This window comes from Phyllopteryx taeniolatus, chromosome 16, assembly GCF_024500385.1.
Source record: "Phyllopteryx taeniolatus isolate TA_2022b chromosome 16, UOR_Ptae_1.2, whole genome shotgun sequence".
Classification (NCBI taxonomy): domain Eukaryota; kingdom Metazoa; phylum Chordata; class Actinopteri; order Syngnathiformes; family Syngnathidae; genus Phyllopteryx; species Phyllopteryx taeniolatus.
This window is the reverse complement of record NC_084517.1, coordinates 15,647,746-15,668,802: the sequence shown is the minus strand read 5'-3', so window position 1 is coordinate 15,668,802 and position 21,057 is coordinate 15,647,746. Positions and strand designations below refer to the sequence as shown.

The window sequence follows — 21,057 nt, the reverse complement described above, 5'->3', positions numbered from 1 at the left end:
GTAACTAGCCAAATACACATCACAGTTGCACCGGATGACCGCTAATGTGAACAAAGGCGCTCAACTTCTTATCTAGTGGTAACAGAATTGCATCATGGGGCCTCATTTTAGACGCCCAAAAAATCTGCAAAACTGAAATGGGAAACAGTTTAATGCAGCAATTGTCTCCAAACGTAAAATGTATTTAGAAACAAATGTCTGAATTCACTTTACTGTGTCTTTAAAGTCACATGTTAACAGCTGTCAGACAAGCATAAAAATAAGTTCATCAACACTGAATAATACAACTAGAACAGAGGCACCTTTTCCAATTGTTGTGAAAATGTTTCATGTCTCCGATCAGCTGTTATTATGCATTTTATTTAGTTATTTGTTACTAAAATGTCAATATTATTTTCCATTTTATGTTATTCAATTTTCAAACTAGATCGCAATTTATTTAATTTTATTGAAAAATATTAAATTAAATTGAATGAAATCAGATTATTTTTAATTATTCAATTTGATTTGATATCTGTTTCAAATTCTATTTTATTTTTTAAAAATAAATTGACACTTATTAAAACTTATTTTATTTAACTATCATGGCTGCCTACCCCTCCACTTCCCCTTATAATTTAAAGGGGGCGGGTCTACATGATTAGTTGCCCACATGAGCAATCGCAAACGCTACGATGCTTGTTTACGGCGTCAGGCTGAGCGTGGGATTACGTAACGGCCCCCTTGGCATCTCTGAACAGGGAGGGCCACCACCCCCTCGAGGGGGGTCCGACGCTCAGGATGTGTCGCCTCACATCGGCGTCATACGGCGGTTGCAAAGGAGGCCTGAGGCTGTGTGTCAGCGACTGACCCGCACAAACAGCACTGTGCAAAAGTTTTGGGACGCCACAAGTTTTAAAGTGTGGGAGTGGTACACTGGCTCCCTCTAGTGCTACGTGAAAGAATCACTACCTAAATACGATTCAGTTGTATTTAACTTTTCATTACAATACCATTGCATTTCATCTTTAAGACCTGTTTCTTGTAAACTTTTATTTAGGTACCATTTTTTTTATGTGCAATACATTTTAATTGAATCATTAATACAGTACTGACAGTAGGACTAGTCTTTAAATTGGTTTTGATGGCTAAATGGCAGCTACATGGACCTCCATCTTGGGGCCTCCTCGACCTATTCCCCTTATTAATTTCCTCCCGCTTTCATTGGAGAACTCGAAGGATGGCGCCGTTTGACGACGTCTTGCACGACGTCACTTGGCAGCGGGGTGAGCTTCCTGTTGTGCTGATGAATAAGCTTCCCTTGCCTGACTAAAAACACTTTTCCCGGAATGACTGCCAATTCTAGTGTATTCCGCGTGGAAGGGGAAAAGGGTCGGTGACGCTGTGTAAAATGTTTTTAATTTTTTTTTGTAGTCTGGAATGAATTTCTCTACAATAAATGGATGTTCACATTTAGTTTTTTCCCCCACTGAATACTCAATTATTTGAAGCCCTGCTTTTTACTTTTACTTGTTTTTCGAGTTCAATTTTTGGCTACTCTACCCACCTGTGATTATTGTTACATTATTACTAGTAGTACCTGTAGTGCCGCTGTTAATGGGAAAAAAACACTATTTGGGGAAATAGTGGTTTACTTTGAACTGAACGGCGGATGTGTCCAACTTCCGGCGTATTTCCGTGTTGTTTGCGGCAAGCTTGATGGATTGGGACAACAACCGAAGGAGAGGAAGAAAAAAGTAGTAGAAGAAGGAGGGGCGGGTGGGAATGGGAATGGAGGGGGCAGCCCGCCCAGAGAGACACACAGTGGGGATTGTCGCGGGGAAGTAGTTGTAGAAGTAGCGGTGGTGGAGGTGGGGGGGGACACTGAAGAAGGAAGCGGGATTACGAGTCGACCTTCTCCGTGTTGTGACGAAGACCCCCGCGAACGTAGACCCTCTCTCGTGGCCGCTGTCCGACAGTCTCCCGCCGCCCAATGAATGGAGTTGCTTTCTGCCTTGTTGGAATACCTCCCTACTCCTCCGAGCTGCACGTAAGTGAACGCCGCAGTTGCGTTATGTTGTGTTGCGCGTGGAAGAGGACGAGGTGGAGGTAAACGGTGGGAGTGCGTCCGAGCCGAACGTGATTCCTAAGCCGATTAACAGCAGTTTACTTAAACACGTAGACGGCAACTTTTGTGTTTCAAAGCTTTTGTTTTCGCATTTTCATGTGGAAGTCCGACGACATTTGAACGCAGCGGCGGCCGGAGGGACCCAGGGGAGAACTGGGCGAGTCTTTTGTCCGAGGCTCGATGCTACATGGCGCGGAGGGAGGGCACACTGGACTCGGCTTGGCTGCCTGTCAGTCCGAGCGGGACGTCCCGAGTCGGGATGCGGTGAGGCGGGCTGACGAGGGCCTAGTTTCTGCGTCTATGACACGATACATCGACACGACGTCAAGTAGTCGTTCAAGCAATGATGAAGAAAGCCAAATGTGGTGGTGACGTCACAGCAAATGACAAGATGGGAAAAGTGTGACCAATGCAGTCAACATCACAAGACCTACTTGTGTGTTTGTTGTCCCCGAAAAAAGCCCACAACCTTTGGAAAGCCTGAGCGGTTTAATGGTTTTGTGACTATTTATTTCCTCATTTGATGTCTTGTAGCATCCTTATTGGTATTTTTATGTTCTGTTAAGTTCCTGTCATTGTTTTTTTCCAGCCCTGGCACGTGTGTGTTCTGCTAACTTATTCCCTCCGGCTGTTTGAGAAGCTCTTTAGTGGTTTTGTCACGTCTTGGGGGAAAAATAAGAAAAAAAAAAAATACATTCAAAAGTCATGGCTGCACTTCCTGTCCCATCAATATTGTCGCCATGGTGATTTTCTTTCCGATGTCGCTGTAGGGACTGTATATAAACATACTATTTTCATTGGTCCACTTTGGGGACATTTTAGTCTTGGGTTTAGGATCTTTCTTTTCCATTTTTTCTTTCTAGGCCATGACAGTCATCGTGATCCAATTTGTGGACATTTTGGTACACTTAAGGAACAGTCTAATTCATGGTAAAGACATCGAAGTCCATTTTCCAGACATTCTGGTCCATGTAGTGGACATTCTGAATCACTTTAGGAACATTTCTAGTTCACTTTGTGGACATTTTTGTTTTGCTTTAGGGTAATTTTGGTCCAATTTGAAAACATCATGTTTGACTTTGAATAATTTCTTTGTTTACTTTGATATTTGTGTCCTCTTGGAGGACCTTTTGGTCCACTTCAGGAACATTCTGGACTGGTCCACTTTGAAGACATTCTGGTCTAATTTAGGAATTTTCGGGTTCACTTTAAAGACATTCTGGTTCAAATTTTGGACATTCTGGTCTTCTGTAAGAGTATTCTAGTCCTCTTTGTGGGCTTTCTGAACCACTTTGGGAAGATTTCAGTCCACATTGAGGTCCACTGCACAGTACATTGGTCCACTTTTGACCAAACTGGTCCAATTCAGGAACTTCCTCGTCCGTTATTGAACGTTCTGGTCTACATCAATGACATTCTGGTCCATTTTGAGGAATTACTTCTTCTGGTACACATACACTTACGTCCAGACAATGACTGACATTCGTTAGCCTCTTTCAAGCAGAGACACTGCAAAATTGCAGTATTTGTCTTGCCTGGGCCTTTCACACAGAACCCAGTGAAGATGGAATACTGCTGATTATGCTGTGTTGTGACACGTTTATGTAAGTGTGGACTGTTTATGTTTGGGTGTGTGAACGCTACAAGCATTAACGCACACACCCTGCTGTCTCGTGCAGGAATGCGAGTGTGATGTAGTGACGGGAAGGTGACGGAGGTGCAAGGTTGTGAGAAGTGTTTACAGTTGTCATTTTGTCCATGCTCTCGCACACACACACGCACACGCGCACACACACACACACACACACTATTAATAAACGTCATTCAAAATTGATATGGATCTTGCCTCGGTAATTGACAGTAATCACTATAAGACTAGGTTGAGAATTGATGTTTGTGGAGCTTATTTAATAGTTTCATGTTTTTTTTGTTTGTTTTTTTTGGGTTATGAATCATCAAGCTTCACCGTCTACCCCATACGCAATGATGGAAACTGAAATCAATTTATCAATTTAGTGTGACCCTTTAGGTGTTTCATCTAGTACATGCAGTTTGAAGTTGGTCAGAGTCGGACAAAATTTCATTGAGTTTGTCTTTTAAGGACTCATGGAAATGGGCAAGATGAGCCTCTGGTTTTGGGGGCAGAATCCCTTTTCCCCAAGAATCATATGTGCTTCAAATTTGGTAGCAATTGGACAAAATCTCAAGGACAAGTTCCTCTTTTAGGACGCCTTGAAATGGCCAAAATCACCCAAAAATGGCAGCTTCACACCAAAATGGCTGACTTCCTGTCTTTTCAGGCATGGCTTCTTGAGATTTTTTTGTGTGCTTTCTTGTCATGATGGACATGTCTATTAAATTTCATCTTGCTAAAGAAAATGAGCTTCAGGAGCTGAATGAAAAACATGCACAGGTTATGACAAGAGTTTGGTGTTTTATGCCGAATCAACAAACTTGCCCTTTGTGCTTCGCCCACACAAAATGAGGAAAACTCAAATGTGCCTAGTACACGTGGCACACTCAAGGCCAGAATGCCCGATTCAGCCTGCGACATATTTTTTTGTGGCCCACCAGGTCTGTCACGACAACAGTTTTTTAAAGACAATATATTGTCGCAAAAACTACCACAATAAACAATCTATATATTTTTTAATGCCTCTTAAATTATGAAAAATAAGGCCCGCCTTTATTATTTCTCTTTTTTTTTTTTTTGCTTTAAAATCAGTATTGTTATTATTGTTGTTCATTATTACCAAATGATGAAGTGATTATACATTTACATGATATGTACATTCATAACGTGTCTCTGAGGGAAACCATAACTATGATGTGGCCTGTGATGAAAATGAGTTTGGCACCCATATAGATGGTTCAAATCTGGTAACAATCAAACATGAGAATGCTAGCATCAGTTCGTTTCCACTCTGACATGTTCATCTTTTAAGACCCCTGGAAATGTCAAATGAGCTTAAAATCAAAATGGCAGACTTGCAGTGTCTTTTCAGGCGTGGCTTCTTGAAACGTTTTGTGGGTCTACTCATGTCTATTAAATTTCATGTTGCTAAGTCAAACTGGCTTCAGGGTCCCAAATTTCAAGTTATTACGAGAGTTTTTCATCAGTCAAAAGTCATCAAAGGCAGCCTGCAAAATGAGCCTAAAGTGGCAGCTTCAAAGCAAAATGGCAGACTCCTTATCAACGATGGCTACTTGAGACTTGTTCGTGGGTCTCCTAATGATAGACATGACTACCAAATTTCCTGTTGCTAAGAGAAACTTTCCCGAGGTGAGAGAGGATCTGGACTGAGACGTCCATAAAAGCACTCCCTGGCTTCCAGTCATCCGTGCTCCTCTGTGGCATCAGTGCAGCATTACTGGCTTCAGCCACGCCCTGCTCGCCAACGTTTGGCTGCAAAAAGCTTCTATTGATCCAACCCGCCAGGCCTTGGGTGGATGGATGTGTTCATATAAAGGACCATGCTCCATAAGGCACTACTTAAATAAAGTATTGAGTGGATAGATATTATTTGTGGACATGGAACACACACACACACACACACAGTATGTTTGCAGCTCTGTTATTGTGCTTGGTTTGGGGTGTTTGCACGGGGAGGTCCTTGACACCAGCTGGCGATGCGGTCGTGCCGAAGGACATCCGTCGTCATCGACCTTGTTGACTCGTGGCGAGCGGCCATTGTTGTTGTGCGGCTTGGCGAACCTGTGAATGAGCGCTTATCGGTTCATCAGCTAGATGTTTTTTCCAGTAGAAGTCTTGCGAAAAAAAGAACATTCTCTCATTTGTTCTAGTAGCCGACGTGCTGGAGAGATGATGATATTCGACATATTCCGGAAAGGAGAACAGGTTTGGTCTTGTTTGGAAGCGTGGACTTCACTGTTGCATCGTGTGTGTGTGTGTTTTTATCGCTCTGAAGCCAGCCTTACCCCCCACCTCCTTCACCTGCTGAAGAGGCAGGAGGGCACCCCACTGTTGAGGTGGTGAAGTGGGGTACCCATTCCTGATTCTGGTTCTCTTTGGGAACATTCTGGTTTATTTTGTGAACATTTTTGTCTCCTTCGGGAACATTGTGGTCTCCTTTTGGGGATAGTGTTGTTGTCCACTTTGAGGACATTTTTGTGCACTGTGATGATGTTTCGGTCCTATTTTGGAACATTCTGATTCACTTTGAGAACAGTCTGGTCTCCTTTGGGGGCATTGTTGTCCACCTTTGAGGACTTTCTGGTCCGTTAAAAGGAGATTCTGGTCCACTTTGGGAACATTTCGGTCCCCTGAAGGGACATATTGTACCATATTAGGACATCGGTTCACTTTGAGGATATGTTGGTCCACTTCAGGGTGTATGGTCCACTGTGAGGACATTCTGGTCTACTTTGCGGACATACTTTGAGTCTCAGCGCCCTTTGCACAATGGTCATTGCACTGGACTATTGCAATATTAGTCATTCGAACTGCTCTAAGTGCTAGAGGACTCTTGATCTTTTTGCACAATTGTTTTTTGTCAATGTCTTTACGTCTCCAAAGTGTTCTATAAATTGACTGTCTGTTGTACTAGAGCGGCTCCAACTACCGGAGACAAATTCCTTGTGTGTTTTGGACATACTTGGCAAATAAAGATGATTCTGATTCTGATACTGGTCCGTTATGGTCATTCTGACCTTCTGTCTCTAAGAAGAAGACGTCTGGACTTTCTTCACCTCAGCATCATGGTTACATTGCAGCAAATGAGCTTGAAATCTCCTTCCAGGCTTTTTTGGAACATCACGGTCTAAACTGGAATGTCAGCAGAGGAGGATGAAGAGGAAGAGGGAATGAAGAGAATCCCGACGAGTCATGGCGGGAGAATGATGCCCACAAACACTAATTGAACAGGTTGGGAGGTTGTGCTGCAAGATCGCTGAAGTACTGAAGTAAAGAGAGGATACAATTTGTTCTGTTGTTGTTGTTGTTCTTTGCAGTGTTTTGACAGTCAGAGTCATGGGATGGAGATTAACGGGAAGCTAACAAAAAGCCACAGAGAAGCTAGCACGAGTAGCTGCATCACAATGCCGCCTTTGTTTAGGTTCACAAAGTGATCACATTATATTGTTTGTTCCCTTTTCAGTTTGGTGTTCGCCTACAGACGTGTCATTTCAACGATACTCTGCAAATTTCTTTTAATAAATAAGGACCAGAATCTTCCCCAAGTATACAAGATGTTTAAGTTGGACCAGAGTGTCCTCAAAGTGGACCAGAATGTTTCTAAAATGGGACCAGAATATCCCCAAAGTGGACCAGGTGTTCACATTTGACCACAATGCCCTTTAAAGTGGGCCAGAATGTTCCCAATGTGAATTCTTCCGGTGAGCCATATTAGTAGGGGGCTACTCTCGCAAGCATGTTGGCAGCTTGGCAAGTTGTTTACTGCAAATACGCCTTAAGAAAGAAGCCAAGTGGATGGATTTAATGCTCCACCTCGCCGACTTTCTCCCTTTGACTTCCAGCTTTGATCGCCCATTACGTTTGCCTTCTTTGGTCTTCTCCCTTCCAGTGCTACGGTTTCCTCCCGTCTGTGTGCACATTCCGGCATTTTAGTTCAGATTCATTTGCTTGTAAGAGGCTAACTTCGCCCATAAAGCGGTTGCCATGCTCCTCTGCTCCTTAAAAGGTTTGTTTCTTACAAATCCTCAATACAAATCCTGCCCCTGCAGTCGGCACCCAGTGAATGCGGAATGAGTCGTCCCTCGAGGGATGAATCCAGTCATGGCACCACAGAGGACAGTTTATGTCTGTGGGCGGTTTGTCCTAATACCTGTGCTAAACGACAGCTAATTCGGACCGACGAGGCATATGAAGATCTTACACCAGCAAAGGTCATTGCCTCTTGGATCAACATCTTGTCTTGTCCCCACAAGACTCTTTGGCCTCAGTCCGACATACTGTAAGATATAAGCTACGTTTCCACTTATAAATCCATTCCGGTTTACCATAATACATTGTAGTACGGTACCTGATCTGGCTCTTATTGACAATGTGGGCAATTGTGGTACGGTACCAAAGCGGGCACAGCTGTGTAAAGCGACAGAGTGACATCAGAGCAATGCGACAGAATGTAAGCAGGTACAGCGGTACTTTGACTTCCATGTTTAATTAGTTTCATTGCTGAGCTCGTAACACAATTGACTCTTATCTCAAAGTAAGAGTTAGACGTGGGATGCTTGGCAGATGTTGCAGCAGCGTCTCTGAACCTAGCTCATATCTTGAATTATGGCTCACAACTCAAAGTGAAAAAATCGATCAAGCGACGGCTCGCAACTTGGAAATCTCGTAAATTAGTGCTGTTGTAAATTAAGGTACCACTGTACGTTTAAAGTAAACACCACAGATTTTTTTTTTTAATGGCATTCTATTTGGCTCCCCCCATGATGCGGTTATATTGAATGGATCCGAACACACCAGAACAACTTTGGTGCGGACCAAATCAACTGGTCTGTTAAGCAATAGCATTGGCAGCTAACAGATTCCTCAAAAGTGAGCAGAGTGATATGTCATTTTATGAGGATTACTGCATTAAAACTCTGGTGCTCTTTAGATAGGCATGATCACTGCCATCTAGAAGCCTTCAGGGATTCTTTACATTTGTTTGAGAGGAACAAACTGTGGATGTTTGGTCTAAAGATGGTAGGTAAAACTATGCAATGTCTTCATCCCGAAGAACTCGAAATCTTTACAATCTGAATTAGGCGCCGCAGAGGCTAGCTAACGGCTCGATGTTGCGTAAGGGTCTCGAGCTCACTATATTCGATCACACCCTGATCAGATGCACTGGGAGATCTGATTTATCAACCTCCAGACTGCTGTTGCAATCGATTTATGTCTTCTGAATGATCACAGGCGGTACAGTCTGCTTCTCCGGAAACCTTCAAATGAGCTACTGTGATCCCATCGAGTCACGAGAGGGGACAATTGGGATAGGAATTAGGACTCGCGAGTCTTTTTCAGAAGATGAACCAGATGCATTTGGGAACCACTTCACGCTCATTCGTACCGGTTGGAATTTTGAGTGTGTTAAACATGCTCTTTGAGAACTGCTTAAATGGCCTCCGCACACCGCCTCTGGACGACTTCGGAGCGCTGATGCATGGCAGGAATGCAGAAACCAGATGAGCTCAAATGGAAACTCCAGGCAGTCCATGTCGCTCGCTCTAATAAACACTGTGTCTCCATCCTCGCTGGACACGCTCCGTTCTTGTCCGTCCGAGCGACGTCACCGCTTAGCTCCAAACTTATAATTTCGCTGGTGTAATTACATAGAAGCGGAGATGAGCTAATTTTATACATGCGGACCTCTGGGTGCGGGAGTGTGGCTGGCCTTCTCCCAGATGCAGAAGTGAGGGGGGTTAAGAAATGGAGGAGGCGTAGGACGGATGGAGGGAGGAGGGCTCTGACTGCAGTTCAGACATGACCACTCCTGATTGCTCCCAGCGGCTGTGGTCGCCCGGCCGGCGGGATTGGGCGCAGAGGGGGTCGGGGGTGGCGCGCTCTCTCCTTTCCAAATGCTGTCGTCTTCGCAGGACATAGAGCTGCTGAAAAGCAAAAGTTGCTAAATGAATCAGCTGTGACTTTCCTCGATGAGTTGCCGCCATATGGTCACTGATAGTGTAGTGCTACACTCTGCATTGGGAATGGATGTCTGTAGCCACGAATTGGCACATGCCTGTCTTTCAGACAGACCTCACCAAAGCAGGACATTGCCATGCATTCACATACTGTAGCAGTGGCGGCGTGTCACATTGAGGTAATTAGATGATGACTACTTTCAACAAGAAGGGGCGTGGACAAGTGAGTCTTGGGTGTTAAACTTGTTGCGTGATACAACTTAGAAACCAGCTAAATTTCGGGTCAACTTCAACACCCCGGCGGCACGTTCCAGCATTGGTTAGCACTTAGGACATCTACCTCAGAGTTTGGATGTGTGGGGTTTGAATCTCTCCTCCAGTCTTCTGGTGAGCAATCTGCTGTTGTTCTCCGGGTACTCTGGCTTCCTCCCACATTCCAAACCATGCGTGTTAGTCCCTAGGTCTGAATGTGAATGTCAATGGTCGTTTGTCTATAGTTGCCTTGGGATTGACTAGCGACCAGTTCGTGGTGTTTTACCCCGCCTCTCACTGCTCAGTCAGTCCATCAGATTTAGCGATTTGATGATGCATCTGCCTTAATTATTAAAAAGTATTGGTATCAGTCCTTTATGTGTATTGGCTATCCTGCCCTGTATTTACTTGCACTACTGGCCCTGTTTTTACGTGGTATCAGATCGATACAGAATCTTGCCATAGTGCACACCTCTATTTTTCGGCAAACAAAATTCATCCCAATTTTACAATTTGATAATGCGTCAGCCGTAATTATTTAAAACAATATTGGTATCAACAATAATGGCACTGTATTTACTTGGTATCGGATCAATACCAAATCTTGCAGGACCGCAGAGCACTAGTTTTCTGTCAGAATTTCATTTATTTAGTTGTTAAAATGCTTTCCTCTTTTTTTCTGGCAAATAACTCTATTTGTTTGCATTTGGAACTTTTGTTTGATTTTCGCTGGAAATTTAGCTTGAAATTTTAGGTCATTTTTAGGTCAATATTGTTGTTGGCATTCTAGGTAATTGAAGTTCTTGTGGTGTGTTCAAGTGCACCTTTTTGCACATCTTTTCTGACCATTGTTGTCTAACCAACGCGTCTTTTTTCAACCTTAACCTTTCACCTATAATCATTCCAGCTGTTTCTAGAAAATTGGGGAAAATACTGCCAAGTTGCATGGGTAGAGACAACCCCCGCTTGTTAGCTTAATGTGGAACCTTAACTTCCCTTAAGAAGTGCAGATTTTTTTGGAATGTGGTTGTTTCCGTCATTATCTTTCCACTTCACACACCAGCAACTCTTTTTTTCCCGATGGCTTGTTTGGGATACAAAATTGCTCAGGAAGCGGCGAGGCCCGGCTGCTCCGGATGGCTTCATCTCGCAGGATAAATTAGTGATACCGCCTCAGCGTTAAATCATTCAAAAACATCCCGAGATTCCGGCACTCGCGTGTCACGATTGCGCTTTCCCCGCTCCGGAAAAATCGGTCAGGAGTTTGCCGTGGATGCTAAACGGCGGATGACGCGTACGGGAGCTAATTGGAGCGTGTGTGTGAGGGAATTTGTGTCACGGCCGCCTTCTCTAGCCAACTTCTGACCTCGTTATGCAGATGATGAACCCCCACCTTTCCAGATGTCCACAACATCTGGCAACCTCCTATTCCCTTTATTTGACACCTAAATTAGGATGAATGTTATTGAAATTGGTTCATTGTTTATTTTTTTTAGCAATTGTAAGTTATTTTCGTTCAAATATTAAATTAGATAAGATCCACAGAATGACAAAGTAAAAATGTGACTGTCAATGGGATACAGTTGTTCGTATCCACTTTTCTCCGCTTTTATAGCACTTGCGAGACATTTACATCAGCATGTTTTTTTGCCACTTGAGACTGAACTTGAGCTGAGCAGATCATCACAGTGTGAGTCTAAATTGATTGATTGTTACAAATATTTATTTGAATAAGCATCATATTTTGGATCTAATTGCATGGCAAAGTCAAAATAGGACGTTTTTTTTCCGATGAAGTTTGGTTGATTTTGCCTGCTTTTTGAGTGCAGGTGTGAAGAGACGCGGTTTGGCTAATTGTTTTTGCCTGAGACTCACATGGGCTGATGACACGTGGTTGTTCTGCAACGCACACACACACACACGCACACAAATGCATTCATAATTTGTGGCATGCACGGTCAGGTGGGCCGCTTTCATCAGAAAAGGGTGAAGGCGAGAGTGGTGCATTTTTGCTGTTTTAACTTTGTCTTGGACAATTTAAGGATACACTATGGCAGACCACCCGCCTCCCCTCATCCGTGTCACTCGGGCGCACACGTTCGGACTGCACCTGCTCTGGCATGTGAGCTTCTTGAGGTCATTTCCAGCAGCTGTGACCTGTGTAGCCGTGGCGCTGTCCATTAGTAACTGTCGATTGACATAATCCCAGAAGTCATGTGCCCCAGTGGTGGCTTCCCTCTAGTGGCTGCTTGCTGTTAACAGCATTTGCATTTGCAGCCAGCGAGACCAGCGGGTTTTGTGTGTGTGTTGGGAGAGGGGAAGAAGGGGGGATTTAGTGGCGATTACAGTTAAAATTAACCTGCTTTAAACAGCTGTGTCCACTTTGCACCAGAGCCCCTTGCTTGGTTGGTTTGCGGACAGATTATCAGTAATGTCTGTCTAGACGGAGAAACAGACGCTTTCTTTCTCCCGTACTGTGAAACTGCTCTTGTTATTGTTGAGACAGTTTTGGGAGCACGACGCACACTATTCACTGGCACTACTGCAAGACTTTAATAAAGCAAAATATCGGAACGCTCACCCTCTAGCCCGTCATTTTTTTCCCATTGTTATTGTCCTTATTGCGTTACATAACTGAAATATTTGTTTTACTAAGGCAAAGCCACATTCTTGGCGCAAATGTTCTTTTAAATATAAAAAAAACTCTCTTTATGTAGGGATGCACAGATATACAGAGTATAAGTACCTACATTTGAGTACTCTCCGATTCCGATGACTCATATTTGATTATGCCATTACGTCTTGCAGTTTTGATGAAAATGTGCTTTATTTTGATTAAATATTGTTCAAAAACACGCATTTTTATTGAACATGGCATATGTTTCACTCAAATATAATACTGCTAATTAGACTTTACACGATCAGGATTTTTGGGGCCGATCACCGATCAGCGAGTTTAAAAAAACGATAACCGATCACCGATCCGATCACAAGATGGAGGAATTGGTCTATTTAAATGTTGTAAAATACAACATTTAAATAGACCAATTCCTTTTTAAATTGTAAAATACGTTCCTTGGCTCCATAAAGGTTGGAAATCACTGCTCTAGTCAGATCGTGTATTCTAATCAGTCAAGTCAAACCAACATTACATGACAGAAATAATGGGTGCTAACTTACTGTAATTAAATTATTTTTAATTAAATGACTTCACCCACACCAAAACTTTAGAGCATGATTCGAAAGACCGGCGGCATGTTTACGTCCAACTGTTCGGGCTACCACTAGCTTGCTAGGCTACATAACATTTTATTGGCTGCTTGCGAGCCGTATCGTATTCAAAGTATGTGAACATACCTCAAGCAAGCCTTAAACGAACGTCCTCTTCTCTCTTGAGCACCGGTGACCACCAACACACGTTTTTCCCCATTTTGTCCTTACAATACCGTCGGCGTGCTCCACTTTTGTTGACGTTGCCACGGTAACGAGTTTATCAGGTCGCATTTGAGTTGACAAGATAAAGCCCAATGATCATAAAAAACGTGATGCGCTGGTATCGGAATACAAGATTTTATTGCAGTAGGCTGACAGTTCAATCTTAAAAGAGGAAATTTGTCTTGTAGTTTGATCCAGGCATTACGTGTTGCCTGTCTCAGACGTGTTGTCTGTTCCACACCGCCGACATGTTTTTTTTTTTTAAATTACTTCATTGGCCGTCAGATATTTACAGTTCTACGTCAAAATACACGCGACAAGGCTAAAAATAAACTAGCTTTTGGATTCAAATATACTGTGCACGTGGCGTAAATTTCTTTTGCAGAGCCAATCAATGACATCATTGATTGGATCGGCGAATTATGACATTAAAGCCGATCAGCCGATCAGCATAAAATGCTAAATATCGGCCGATACTGATCAGCCCGTTAAAATAGGTGTAAAGTCTACTGCTAATTAATCATATTCCACACATTCCATAGAGAGATTTTTTTCCCCCCCAAATGTTTATTTTAGTTATTTTGGGGTATTTGTTTTATTGAAATAGTTCTTTTTGGTAATTTAAAAATGCTTTTTGTAGTATTTTGGTCATTTAAAAATGTTTTATGTTGGGTCATTTTTTTATCCTTACAGTTATTTTGGGGTCTTTTAAAAATATTTATTTGTGGTTATTGTTGGGTGTTCTATTGTTATAGTTAAAACATCTCTTTTTGCTATAGTTACTTTTGGTTATATTTTAGTTTCTTTTGTAGTTTTTATTTATTTATTTATTTTTTACCCCTAAATGTTTTTGTAGTTATTATAGGGTATTTGCTTTATTGTTATTTTTGGTAATTTATATATATTGGGTCTTTTAAAAAAATATATGTATTTTTCATTTTTTATTACTTTAGCTCTTTTTTGTTTTGTTGTACATTACAAAAAATTACATTTTTATTGTTGTACCTGTAGTTATTTTTTAAAGATATTTTTGTTATTTATTTTAGAGTATTTGATTTGTTGTAGTTATTCGTGATCACCTTTTATTATTGCAGTGTTTTTAAAAATATTTTTGTCACAGGTATTTTTTTTCTTTCATTGTATTTATTTTTGGGTGTTTCTTGTTGTCATTATTTTGGGTTAGTTTTTGTTGTACTAATGTTTTTATATGTAGTATGTTTTTTTCTCAAGGTTATTTTTTTATTTTGGTAATTTTTGTAGTTTGTTTTTTTTAACATAATTTTCTGCAATTTGACATTACATTTGCCTTGTTTTAGTCCCATGCACACACACACACACACACACACACACACACACACACACACACACACACTGTTGTTAGTGTGGTGGCACATGAAGAAAAAAACACATTGTTTATTCCTGACACTCAGTCCCGGCGGGGATTTAAAAAAAAAAAAAAAAAAAAAAAAAAAAGGCGGGAGGGGGTCTTTGTTAATCTGTTGGCTAAGCAGTGATGTTATGAGATTAAACACTATCATCAAACTAATCTGTTTGAGCAACAAGGCAGCCGCTACAGCGCCACCCACTGGATGTTTGTTGCGAACCAGACATATCTCCTTATGCTGGGGTGGCATTTACCGCTGTGCTGCTGACGGAGCTTAATTACATAGCTAAGTGTATTTATAGTCAGCCCGGAGTGTGCTTGTGTGTGTGTGTTGCACACAGTGACAGGATGTTTTTTCTATTCCTCCCCCGACTCGTTGTGTAGTCTTAAACAAATAGCCACTCAGAAGGTTGAAGAAAGTCACTCCTGGAAATGGCACAATATAGCATGGTTTTCTTTTTCAAAATTTTAAATTAGTTTTTGGTAAACTATTGTGTTGGAATAATTGACCATTTTCGTGGCAAACAATGTAGTTTTGTTGGTATAAAGTAATGTATAGTGGTAAACAATGTTTTTTTTCTGGAAGAATTGATCTTTGTGGCAAAAATATGTAGTCTGCACGGCTAGCGTTTTGTTGTAAGATGTGTTTTTTTTTTGGAAGGATGTAATTTTTTGGGGAAATAGTGTAATTTGTATGGCAAAATCAGGCTTTTTTTCGGGTAAAATGTGGAGTTTATGTGGCATAGGTTGACTCAATTATTGTATTAATCGAGACCTTTTCCAATGTGTCCTGTGAGAAAGGTAACGACATAAAATGGGCAGATGAAGGCAATTTCTCACATTCCAGGTCGTGTTGGAGGCGGAACAGAACAAAGAGTCAAATTTGCTCACACATTTGTGTGTGAACCAAACACCAAATCCCATAGAAAAAAAATATACTATTAAAAAACAATACCCTGCTCGTTCATGTGAACATGAGACTTACAGTAAATCCATATGAGCCAAGCTCATTTGTCAGAATCTGGATGCCTGACGGTTTGCTGTGAAGTTTGTCGGTTGAATGTGGGGGGTGGGAAAGAGGTGTCCATTTGCGTTGGAGTGGGGAGATTCACTTTTAAATAAAGTGGACTGTGTGTTGTGAAAGTTTGTGTGTTCTGTAGTATTTGTGGCAAAATACAGTAACAGTCAAAAGTAGTAAACTTTTGGCTATTGTATTTTAATGGAAAAATCTATTGTTTTGTGGAAAAATTGGAAAAATATAGCTTTTTAAGACAAAATGCGAGTCACTGATGGTGTAGTGGTACACACTTGAATGAGAATTGTCAGAAAACATTTGGCTTTATAATTTTAAGTAAAAATTTAGTGGGTTTGTGGAAGAAATATAGCACATCTTGGAAAATAGAGCTTTTTTTGAAGGGCAAATTTTTATATTTTGTGGCAAAATATTTAGTTTTCATGGCACAGACAAGTGTTTTGTGGCAAATTACAGAGATATGCGTTCTGTGGCCATGCTTTTAACTCAAAACACTTACATCTCAAATCATCTTTCCCCATTGAAATGAATGGAAATGCCATTAATCTGTTCCAGTCTCCCAACCTAACCCCCCCAAATGTTTGTGTTTTTGTTATTTAATAAGGAAAAATATCACTCTATAATATTGTACTTTATTAAAACATAGAGTAATAATTAGTTATCTGTATACGTGTTGTTCCTCCATTTTTGTTCAAATATTTGTTGCTTAAAGGGCTGTAAAACTGATGCTAACCATGCTAACTTCAACAGGGAGTGGCATTAAACCATTTGAAACCTCTTTTTAAAGAATTGTTCACTATTTGCCAAAGTGCTACTATTCTGAAGTGAGAGGTGAGAGTTGAGTTGAGGTCACAGCTACTTTGAACTCGTATCTGGAAAAACTCGTAAGTTGGGTGACTCATGTCTCAAACCACCACTGTAGTATAGCTTTCATAGCAACAATTTAGTGTTTTGTGGCAAACTATTGTTTTCTCTAAAGAATATATAGCATTTTTGTGGCAAAAAACATGCAGTCAAAGGTTTGTCGACGCTTACTCATTGAATCTCATGCTTTAAAAGTTTTGACTGTTGCCTTAGTAGTAGTTCATGTCGACATCGGGATCCTTTCCTCTCTCGTCTGCTGCCAGTTTGTGTCTCTTTAGTGTGCCCACACACGCATGCAGCACACGTGCCGCCACGGCATCTGTCCCGCTTCATGTTTTTGGGGATTACATGAGTTGTTCCTGCCTGGTGGAAGTTGACTTCTGGTGGATTGCTGACAAGAGATGAGAGGATTTGTCAGGTTTTAGCCATACACAGTGAAGAAGGGTGACTGGGAGGAGACAAGCCGGGTGTGTGTTTTGGGGGTGGACGTAGTGGCTTTGTATGCAGAAGACCAGCGGGACAGCCACGCTGTCACTTTCTCTCCAGAGATTCTTTCCGGAGCTGCCATGCAGAAATAAAGCTTACAGAGATGGGAAAGGGAAGGCCAGTGAAGTCCTGGATGCTCCGCTGAGATCGTGTCCCATGCGCTCGCTTAGCAATGCGCACGTGAGCGACCGCCGCCGCACCGTCCCCATGCCCGCCGCTATGCTCCCGTGCCCCGCGCCGGCCGGGTCCGACTGGAGCTTCCAGAATCCGGTGGGAGTGGACTGCAGCTCCCCCGAGCCTCGCTGCATCTGGGTGGCGGTGCTACGCGGCATCACTGGGCCGCCGCCGGTCATGGCCGTCGGGCACCGCCACATTGCCCATCAGCTCAGGGTAAGGAAAGGGCACGTGCGGGACATAGGTTGAGTGAGGTCACGAGATTGGTTGGAATATTCATGACATATTGTAGGTTTCAAAGCAAAAACTAGGATTTTTCTGACAAATTATGTAGTTTTCATGGCAAAAACTAACATTTTAGTGGCAAAATGTGTAATTTTCATGGCCACGATGTAAATTGATAAAGCAAATTATACATTCCTTCTGGCAAAAACTAACATTTTCATTCAGTTTTCATTGCAAAAGTATCATGTTTGGTTGCCGATTATGCAGTCTTCATTGCATATTTGTGTAAAATTAAAGAATAGTTTTGGCAAAATTACGTTCGCATGGCGAAAAGCAGATTTTTTTTGTATCACACTATTTAAATTTCATAGCAAAAATATGTATTTTTATGGAAAAAATTGTAGTTTTCATGGTAAAACTAGCATTTTAGTGTCTTTATGCTAGAAACTAGTATTTGTGGCAAAGTATACAGTATTGTTTTCATGGCAAAAACTCACATTTTGAGGCAAACTAGTTTTTATGTCAAAAGGTTACACTTTATGTAAAAAAAAAATAAATAAAAAATGTTCTAGCAGAACTAGGATTTTATGGCGAAATATGTAGTTTTCATATCAAAAATTAGCTTTTTTTGTGACAAAAGCAAAATCTAGCTTTTGTACCAAAATGTTAATTTTTTTGGAAGGATATAGCATTTCTGTAGAAAATGCAGTCATTGTGGTAATACCTAGTGAACATGTATTGACCAAAATACTAGTAAAAAATAGCATTTCTTTGGCAAAATCTATTGTATGTTCTGTCAAACGATGTAGTTTTGATGGCAAGAGTACCATTAAACGGAAAAACTTAAATTTTTGTGGCAAAATAAGGAATATTTGAAGCAAAATATAATTCTCAAGGTGAAAAGGAAGTGTTTGTACCACATTTTGGCATTTCTATGGCGAAGATGTCATGTTTTGTGGCAAAGAAATGTAGTATTCATTGTAAAACTTATATTTTATAGCAAAATATGTAGTGTTTAATGCAAAACCTAGCATTAAATAGAAAGTTTTCCAAACCTGATGTTTTGGAACAAAATATTGTTTTCTTGGAAGAATATGTAGGCCTTTTGTGACCAAATATGTTTGTTTTCTGGCAAAATCTAGTGTTTTGTGGCAAAATATTGTGGTTTGGTACCCTGCAGTCTTATAAACTCACAAAAACATCAAAGCTCCACGCCGGGTTTTCCTTCCTGCAGCCTCCCAAATCTAACTAATCTGGATCTACAGTATGACATCATAATTCCAGAGACCAGCTTTACCTTCGGCCATAAAGATTTCTGCCTGATATGATGCTGCTTGATGTGCTTCTGGCGCCACCATTGTCACTAGTACATTTAAATGTTGTCATTTATTTAAACAATAATAAACAAGTAGTTGTGTCATTCACAGAAGGATAATAATTGAGATGAGTTTGCCTTGTAAATATTTGGCTTTCGGAGTTGGCTACACATTCCGAAGGAGGTGTTTTTTCCCAGCTGTGTACATACAGCATCCACCCACCTCGACCTAAACCCCAAAAAGGCTGATCATCGTTGTCCTAGGGCCTCACCAGTGGACAGCAATTACCACAAACACACTTGAAAGTCATAGACGGTCAACACCCCATAATCTTCACTTTTCACACTTCCTGTCGGTGTTTTTTTTTTTTTTTCCCCGCACCTCAAATGGTGAGAGTATTGGGGGGTGGTAGTTTGGTGGGTTGGTTCTAGGTCACATAGCTCTGACAGCTCACGGCCCTCTTTGTTAAAAGTGTCACCTTCAAAGTTGCCATTCCACAGCTGTAATGAGAAGAGAGACCACGCTCATTCTGCAACCAATCACATACAGGCACCACATTATATTTTATAGTAAGGTCGCATAATGGGTTAATTAGAAAACATGAATGTGCTATAATACCAAGAACAAACCAATAGTATTTAGTTTTGTGTTGGGGGAAAAATGCTAGGTGTTTCTACACACTAGATTTGACCATGAAGATCGATGATAGCTGGGATAGGCTCCAGCACTCCCGCGACTCAGAAAATGGATGGATGGATGGATTGTATATCAAACGTGGTACCATTCAATACTGTGAGAAAGTGTTTCTAAACTTTGGACTGGCAATGTATTTTTCCACAAAAATGCAAATTTTGCTCCGAAGACTACCAGAGAAATGCTCAATTGTTCCACAGAAACATGATAGTTTAGGACAATACACGAGATTTGGCCATTAAGACTACACATTTAGCTTCAAAAACACTAGGTTTGGCCATGAAAACAATATATTCTTTGAAGAAAATTTAATTATTGTAACCAAATGTCGGATGGCAAAAAAACTTTGAAAAAAACTATTGTGTTTTTTTGGGAGAATGTAGTTTTTTTTTTGTGGCAAAATATGTTGTCTTCATGGTACAAACTAGCAGTTTGTAGTTAACTACGGTAATTTTATTGGAAGGATAGTGTGTTTTAGTGGCCAATTTGTATTTTTTTTCTGGCAACATCTTGTTTTTTGGGGACGCCGTGTAGTTTTCATCGTATAATCTGGTATTTTGTGGTAAAATAGTCTTCAAAATATGGATCGGACGGTATGGTCCACGGTTTTATTGACGCTGTGTGTGTGTGGTACGTGTCGGTCCAGTTAGATGAAAAGCCCATTACCGCAACGTAATATCCAATTGCGGTTGTGCGTTCACATACAGTTGTGACTGAATTTGGGTTCAAAGTGCAGCTCACAAAAATGGGAAGAAAAAAAATTCATCCATTCTGTCCATCAGAATTGATTGATTCAAATCTCCGGTGTGGATTAATTGAGGTTTCACCTTTGAATGCAATGACGAGGGAGTGAACTGTTGATAGAAATTTTACTCTGTGCAAGCGTTGCTTGAAACGTGGCCCGTACTTTTAAGGAAACACAACCGGTATGGCCAAGCTTCTCCTGCGTTTGTATCCTGATGTAACGCTTCTTGGACACAGGGCAGTTGAGCGACTTGAGAAAGGAACACCTGTGAAACAACAAGCGACTGGTAATAGTGGTTTTGTGGATGCTGTGCTCCGAATTGGAATGTGTGAAAAAAATTCTCTGGAATGGTCATCACGAGTGGAGAAGCAGGTTTTCGCAGTAGACCGGTAATACTGTACAGCTTCCACAATGGAGAAACCGGTTCAACCGACTTTGCATCCAGTCCAACTGACATTCATATTAACACAGGCGCAACGCATCCTAATAAAACAGCCCATGCCCTCTTCCCTCTTGGCCGGGTGGCGGTTGCAGGGGGGGCTAGGCGGGTGGTCGGCAGACACGCGGCGGCCGTCGGGATTAAAGGCTCGTCAGCATTTGTGTCGGCGTGCGCGTAAAGCTCCACTTTTCAAACAGGTTGCAGCTCTCAGCTCTTTAAAAAAAAATAGCTGTATTGTTTACAGCCCCGCCGCAGGGCTTTGCTTCGACAACTATTCTACTACTACTACTACT

The 21,057-nt window shown here is 41.5% G+C and overlaps 1 protein-coding gene across 9 annotated transcripts in view; it reads left to right on the top strand.

The window, feature by feature from the left end:
- LOC133465605 (rho GTPase-activating protein 23-like) overlaps positions 1-21,057 on the top strand; it is a 64,589-nt gene that overhangs the window by 8,688 nt on the left and 34,844 nt on the right. For 2 of the 9 annotated variants that reach the window (XM_061748580.1, XM_061748581.1), the window contains exon 1: positions 16,772-17,562. The exons of 1 other annotated variant lie outside the window; for it this stretch is intronic. In XM_061748580.1, the coding sequence (XP_061604564.1) occupies positions 17,188-17,562 (375 nt within the window). In that variant the 5' untranslated portion in view covers positions 16,772-17,187. Of the gene's footprint in view, positions 1-1,791; positions 2,030-2,212; positions 2,372-16,768; positions 17,563-21,057 lie in introns of those variants that run through there. 6 more of the 9 variants (XM_061748584.1, XM_061748585.1, XM_061748579.1 and 3 more) reach the window with 6 other exon arrangements.